A 7,066-nucleotide genomic window follows, 5' to 3' on the forward strand; every position below is an offset into this window, starting at 1 on the left:
GTCAATCATGCCAGTCCCCAGCCACATCTCCCATTACCCCCCTCTCCCCCCAGTAGACATGCAGAGGGTGGGCACTGCAGGAAGTGAGCTCATAATCTGTACCTGTAACTGGTTACCGAGGTACCTCCTAACCTGTGTAGGGGCAGTCATGGCCTACTGGTTAGGGCTTCGGGCTTGTAGCCTGAATAGGAATGGCTGAAGTGCCCTTGAGCAAGGCACCTAACCCCTCACTGCTCCCCGAGCGCAGCTGTAGCAAGGCAGCTCACTGCTCCGGGTTAGTGTGTGCTTCACCTCACTGTGTGTTCACTGTGTGCTCTGTGTGTTCACCAATTCACGGATGGGATAAATGCACAGACCAAATTCCTTGTATATGCAAGTACGGTATATTTGGCCGAGAAACCTGATGTACATTTACAAACTGTAAATTTCCACATTCTTGTCTTCATGCTAGCATCACCAAGGTCAAGAGCTCTGCTTCCTAAAGACAGAGGTGCAAGTACATATTCTTGCATTTGTCTTTAACGTTGTATTAATGCTCTTTTTTTTTTTAAGTAAATTTTTTGGCCTTTTTACCTTTATTTGGACAGGACCGTGGAGAGTGACAGGAAGCAAGTGGGAGACAGAGATGGGGTGGGATCGGGAAATGACCACAGGTTGGATTCGAACCTGGGTCCCCGTGGGCACTCAGACCCGTATATGGTTATGGGCGCTGTAGCCTGCTGCGCCACAGCGCCCCTTAATGCTCTATTTTTGTTGGTGTGTGTGTTTTGAACGCCTACAATCTAATTTCCTTTGGTAAGATAACAAATTTGACTTGACTTGACTGTTCTTGGTTTATATTTTGTTGTGCCCTATCATTACTGGGACTGATAGTTAAACTGGAAAGTTTAATGTTTTGCTAGAGTTTGGAATAGAAAAGTCAGTCCAGTTAAACTAGTTGATTAAAAATGAATTCAAAAACGCAATAATTTCTAAAACATCAGGACACTATCTAAAACTATTCACAACAATCAGAGAGCATTAGGACAAGCTGTTTTCTGTGATTTATTGTGGGAATCATTTGCTGTCTAGACCAGCGGCCAGGCGTACTGGCCATCTCTAATTAAAGAGGAGCAGGCGTTGAAAGGTAGCAGACATGCTGCTCCATTAGATGTGTGAAGATTAAGAGAGCTCTCGGCAGCCCAGAACCATCTCTGATGGTGCATTAAGCACAGCTATCTGTGTGGTATTACGCTCACGCATTCAGACCGCTCTGAGCCTAATGGAGTACAACTGCTCACACCAGTCAAAAGAACATCCCTCACTGATTGCACTGAGTCAAAGAGCTCCACTGCAAAAGCCACAGCAGCAGGCCAGCCTGTCGCTGGACATGATGAGGTGTCCGGGTGTAGTCTGTCAGTCTGTCTGCTAACTGCCCTGATGTGGCTTGGACTGGACATCCAGGGTGGGGGGGGGGGTCATGAGATGATGAGGTCAGAGATCATAGACTGGGGTCAACAAGAGAGCTGTCTGGGAGGAAGAGACACATGTGGGGCTCAAGACACCCAGATAGACACTCTCAGGCAGAGCTACAGAGAGTCAACAACTTCAGCCATGAAACACAACTTGGCTTTTTACTCAGTCAGTGTACTAAGTCAAGGACTTAGACCGTAATTAAGCACATGCCGTCCACATGAAGGGCATAAAGAATAATTGTTTCCATTTCAGACTGTAAACAGGCACTCTATTTGTCAAGGAGACCAAAAACAAACCCAAACACCTGCCATGCTTTTGCAGGTGTATTTGTTATGTCTGATTTAAGGGGTATTATTCTTGTATGTGTATATTTAGTCTACAATAGTATTTTCTGCATGTGTAAATTTAAAGGGGCAATCCTGGATTATAATCCATTACACTTTCTGTTGAATTCAGCAAAATCCTCCTCAAGGTCATCAAGCTGCACATCTAGTGAGTGCTCTGAATATAAACTTTGTTCCTACACAGTTCTGGCTCTGTGAATAGGAAACAAACAACATGGACCAACCAATACTCAGTTCCAGCCAAACAAAAGCATAGCTTCAGAGGCACAAAAGGGGACAGCTGTAAATTTGACGGGCTGATAAGATCCAACAACCTTTCATCAGGATAGAGGACTGACCCTTTAACTCATTGAGTGCCAAAAACGTAATATTAAGTTTTTCCTTCCCATGCGTTGAGTGCCAAAAACGTAAAATTATGTTTTTAGCTTTTTTTTTCAAATAACGAAACTAGACACTCTATATGTGATTTTGGGAACTCTGTGATGAATGGAAATGAAATATATGACGATCGTGAAACTCATGAAAACGCACATCTGGACATTTTACCTGGACATTTTATCGAACTCGGTTGCCGCTATGGGTCGAATCAGTGACGCATGCACGTCAGGTGAAAACCAGGCCATTTTCGTGGGTCTATCACTAGGTGGCAGTCTCGCCAGGGCTCGCTGATCACTTCCCGGAAAGTTTACACAAGTAAGTAACAGGCAACACTTCATATTTCATGAAAGACGTTATATCTCCATTTCTAGAAAAAAACAGCGATTTTGATGAAAACTAGCCACTGTTTAGCTTGGGATTTCTCAGGAACAGAGGCGTAGAAATACACGGTTTGCACCACCGAGAGCTTAAAGTCTCACCTTTTAATCGAGCTATTGTATGTGTTCATAGCTATAACACAGAATATGCTGTGGCTGTACAAAAATCATCAACAATGGTCTAGATTGCTGGCACTCTAGGACAAAGCTCCCGAAAACAGCTTGGCATTCAATGATTTAAGACAGAGGTCATTCAGTGTGCCTTACCCTGGGGCTGTCTGGACGGGTGATACACCTGCAGGTCAAAGGGCTGCGTGTTGGTCCTCTGCACCACCGTCACGTTGTTGCCCGTCCACTTGTTGGCCTTGGCCAGCGTGTTGGTGCGCCAGTCCGTCCAGTAGACCTCTCCCCCGTACATGGTGACGGCGAACGGGTGCGACAGGTACTCGTGGCCCCTCAGCACCTCGATCAGCCCGGAACCGTCATACTTGGCAGAGTAAATGGCATCAGACCTGGAGACAGAAGAGTGAGAACGACTTCAATCTAGTTAGTAGTTAGCAACACCGACAACACCGTAGGTTTCACACCTATGGAACACACAAGAGTGGGGTAAGAAGAACTTGATGAAAATCTAATCTCTAGTGCAAGGGGGTTCCGGACAAAAGCGTCTGCTAAACCCAATCAATGGAAAAGAAAATGTAAAGTGTTCACAAGCCTGGGTGCTCTGTGTGGTGAAGCCCATTTGGCTGGCCGTCGTCTCGCGTCTGATATACAACCATCATGGTTGGCAAACGACGCCCTAAAGCCAGCGTCTCATTAGAGAGACTGTAAAATGCTCGAGCTGGCGGGCTGATATAACCATAAAACACACACTGGCCTGATTAATAAAACACGACAGACAGGCTCTCAGCTGCCAAGCCCTGCAGTGGAGCGTCTCAGGAAATACAGCCTCATCTGGGGCTGGACTGGCTTCACTGATGCTCCACTGATGCAAATGGGAGCCAAATCATATTGAGAGCATCTTTCCAACAATGCTCTGAGCTGGGGGGCAGCTTATCACTATTACTATTTCAAGCAGAGTACAGCCAGTATAGAGGGTATCTGAGTATTGAAAGTGTGTTTGAGCATGTGTGTGTGTGTGTGTGTATGTGTGTGTGTGTGTATGTGTGTGTGTGTATGTGTGTGTGTGTATGTGTGTATGTATGTGTGTGATTAGGGGTAAGGTAAAAACAGGCAGAGAATGTGTGTGTGTGGGAGAGAGAGAGTATGTGTCAGTCTGTCTGTCTGTCTGTGATCGCATATCTGTTTGAGAGAGGGGGGTTGCCGCAGGCTCTGACCTGGCATCGATCCAGAGGATGCGGCGCTCCAGGTAGTCAACGGTGAGGCCGTTGGGCCAACCACCATTGCCTGTCTCCTTGTGGACATAGCGCCGGCCCTCACCACTCATGGACGCTGCCTCGATCCGTGGCATACTAGCGTCCCAGTCCGTCCAGAAGAGGATACTGAGAGGTGGGAGGGAGAAAGAGAGATGGGGAGAAAGAGAGAGAGAGAGAGAAAGAGAGAGAGAGAGCGAGCAGTGGAGCGAGAGAGTGCAGACAAAATGAAAAACAGAGAGGCAATGTGATAATTGGATCAAGGGAGAATTACAGCTTTCAAGGAATGTATTGCTAAAGTAATAGAAGACAAACAATCTGTCTCTGTAATCCTGTCCTGGAGAAGCCTAACACTGTTAACTTCAGCTCCAGTCCCGTGTTTGCCTAAACTGAGTGCTTGACAGTCAACTGCCTGTCAATTTGTGTACAACAGCTAGCAATAGTGCAGCTGTGGGATCCCACTTATTCCACCGATGTCCAGTAAACATTTCAGGTTCTCCTCAGAATGTTCTCATAAAGAGACTTCTTCGACTTTCTTTCATCGTGTCAGCTGAAACAGCTTTCTAGGGAGAATTAAGGAGCTGTGTATTTTCCTATCAGTTTCCATGACAACCGTGTTATTTCTTTTTGGGTTTTATTTTTGTGGCATTACCCTTCGCGGGGGTCGAGGGCGATGGCCCTGGGGTGCTCCACCTCTCCGGCCAGCAGGGTGGTCCTCATGCTGCCGTTCAGCTTGGCCACCTCGATCTGGTCCAGGTTGCTCTCCACCCAGTAGATGTTCCCCGCGATCCAGTCCACCGCAAGGCCCTCGGGAGTAGCCAGACCGTACTGGATGACCACATCAAAACTGGTCAAGGCTACGGAGGACAGGAGGGATGAGTCCAAGGAGAGAGAGAGAGAGAGAGAGAGAGAGAGACAGATAGAGAGCGAGACAGATAGATAGAGACAGACAGACAGAGACAGCAAGAGAGATAGAGTGACAGAAAGAGAGAGCGAGAGGCAGAAACATAAATTACTTACTAGAGATAAGTGCAATGATGTAGCAAGCTGAGCAAGATAAAATGCCAACATATGCTGGCTAACTGAGGGCTTTCAATGAAGTGTTTGAAATGTTGACAGTTCAATTAAAGTCACATCACCTGGAGGTGGCGATACCTCAGATGTGTGGGGAGAGACATTTAGCTGCCCAACCGGTCTCATTCCCCTCCTCAACCCAACAGCAGGGCTGACGCTCATTCAATTTTAAATTCTGGGCAGGCAAATTGAATCCACAGACGCGAGTCTGTGCATATTGTTTCCTATGGGGACTTTGCTAACTGAATGAATTTCATTCCCAGTTTATTTCCCCAAACCGAAGCACAATGAAGCTCATATTCACAGCATTGCTCCAGTGGCTCTTCCCTGCTGAGCATCAGGCTCTCTCTCAGCCTCTCCGCTCAGCTCAAAAGCACCTGATTGATTCACACACACAACACTCACACACAACATTCACACACACACACACACACACAAACACCTTCCCCTAATGGCTATTCACTCTTCACAGCCGTCTGCTAACAACTAGACATTTCTAGACATGTCTAGACAGCTACGTAGACATTTGATTTTTTCACTATCATTACCACTCTCCCTTTCTCTGTGCAAATCAGATCGCTGCTCCCTCAAACGTCAAAGGTTCTCAGCGTAATCCTTCCAGAAGCAGTGGAGCGAATCAACCCCCTTCAAAGGGGGGCCGGGGCGTAGGATGTCTTTAAGTTACGATAAAATCAATGGGAGCATCGGTGGCAGGAGAGAGACACACACTCTATCCACAGTTGTCATTCAGGTCCACAGCTGCAGTTTTGGGGTGGAGAAGGAGACGTGTGGCTTAAAGTAGGCCAGCGTGTCTGCAGTGTCTCTCTCCTCTCCTCACCTCATCATCACACTCCCACCTGTGTCCCATTTACCTCATGTTTGGACATGATGGCAGAGACGGCTAGCATGCAGCAGATCAGAGAGCGAACTAGCTTACTGTTTTTCTTCTGTAACATCCTACAACCACAATTACTGGGAATGGACTAATCACAACAAACTAGCTATTATGTTGTTATGTTAGACACACACACACACACACACACACACACACACACACACACACTCGTGGCACACAGTGATTTAGTGATGATGGGGTAAAGTGGGCCTGCTGCACAGATTTGATTTGATTGATTGTTTTATCCTTTTGAAGGAAGTCCTGCAGTTAAGACTGATTGCCTTTGCCTTGTCATGAGAATGTCCACACACTCGGTGATTGATTGCTTTTGCCTGGCTGCTGTATGGCAGATGCTTCTGCGCTCTGCCAGCCACCCTACTGGGGAGTTGCAAAGGAAACAACGCGGCCAGATTTCACTGCACGCTCTGCAGAAACATTTGGATAAAAAACAGCAGGTGATCCCCAAGATCTTATTTTTTTATTTTTTCAAATGTATATGTTTGATGATTGTGGCTGGAGAGTTTGTTTTGCCATCCAGCCTGACGCCTCATTTGATTCATCCAGCGGGAGAGGCCTGCAGCTCCCCACTGGAGCTCTTTCACTTCCCTGCTGGATGCCTCTCGCTTTGATACGGGCGTTTTCAGATGCCTGTGAATGAGACTGGCCTATCTTACACTCCTAGGGGGCTGGGATCCACACGCTCAGCATCAGCAGATTTCAGCATAGGTAAGGAGATACAGTATGATGCTGTGGTAAGGGGCATAAGCTCTGTAACCACTGAATATGAAAGCCCTAATCCAAAACAAATGGGGCTACTGGTATGAGCAAACTCATATGGGAAAAACTAATTAAAATGTCTTCTTTCCAGGTCATAACTTCAGTAAGATAAAATGATAAAAGACTAGCAATTGTACTCTGCATCTATGGAAGAAAACCATACTGGGACCTGTTGGGACTATGGTGTGTGGAGGGTAGAACTAAACCGTTCAGGAAGTATTACAAGGTTCTAGAAGGCTGATACACTTTGGACCTTAAATCAAGTAACTAGAGTTACACTGGCAATCTACCACTGCCCATTAACTTATCAAGATGTAATAGTTGACATTAGGATCAATTAAGCTAATTAATCAAATTAGGAAGTGTTTTTTTCTGAATATCATTTTTTTTTTT

General features: G+C 46.2%; 1 protein-coding gene across 6 annotated transcripts in view; it reads right to left on the reverse strand.

The window, feature by feature from the left end:
* The window catches only part of LOC125302452 (low-density lipoprotein receptor-related protein 1-like), a 159,986-nt gene that overhangs the window by 54,538 nt on the left and 98,382 nt on the right, over nucleotides 1-7,066 (reverse strand). For all 6 annotated transcript variants that reach the window (XM_048255626.1, XM_048255625.1, XM_048255624.1 and 3 more), the window contains 3 exons: nucleotides 4,580-4,784; nucleotides 3,892-4,056; nucleotides 2,822-3,066 (listed from right to left, as the gene is read on the reverse strand). In XM_048255626.1, coding sequence (XP_048111583.1) covers nucleotides 2,822-3,066; nucleotides 3,892-4,056; nucleotides 4,580-4,784 — 615 coding nt within the window. The remainder of the gene's footprint in view (nucleotides 1-2,821; nucleotides 3,067-3,891; nucleotides 4,057-4,579; nucleotides 4,785-7,066) is intronic.

This window comes from Alosa alosa, chromosome 10 (assembly GCF_017589495.1).
Source record: "Alosa alosa isolate M-15738 ecotype Scorff River chromosome 10, AALO_Geno_1.1, whole genome shotgun sequence".
NCBI classification, from domain to species: Eukaryota; Metazoa; Chordata; class Actinopteri; order Clupeiformes; family Clupeidae; genus Alosa; species Alosa alosa.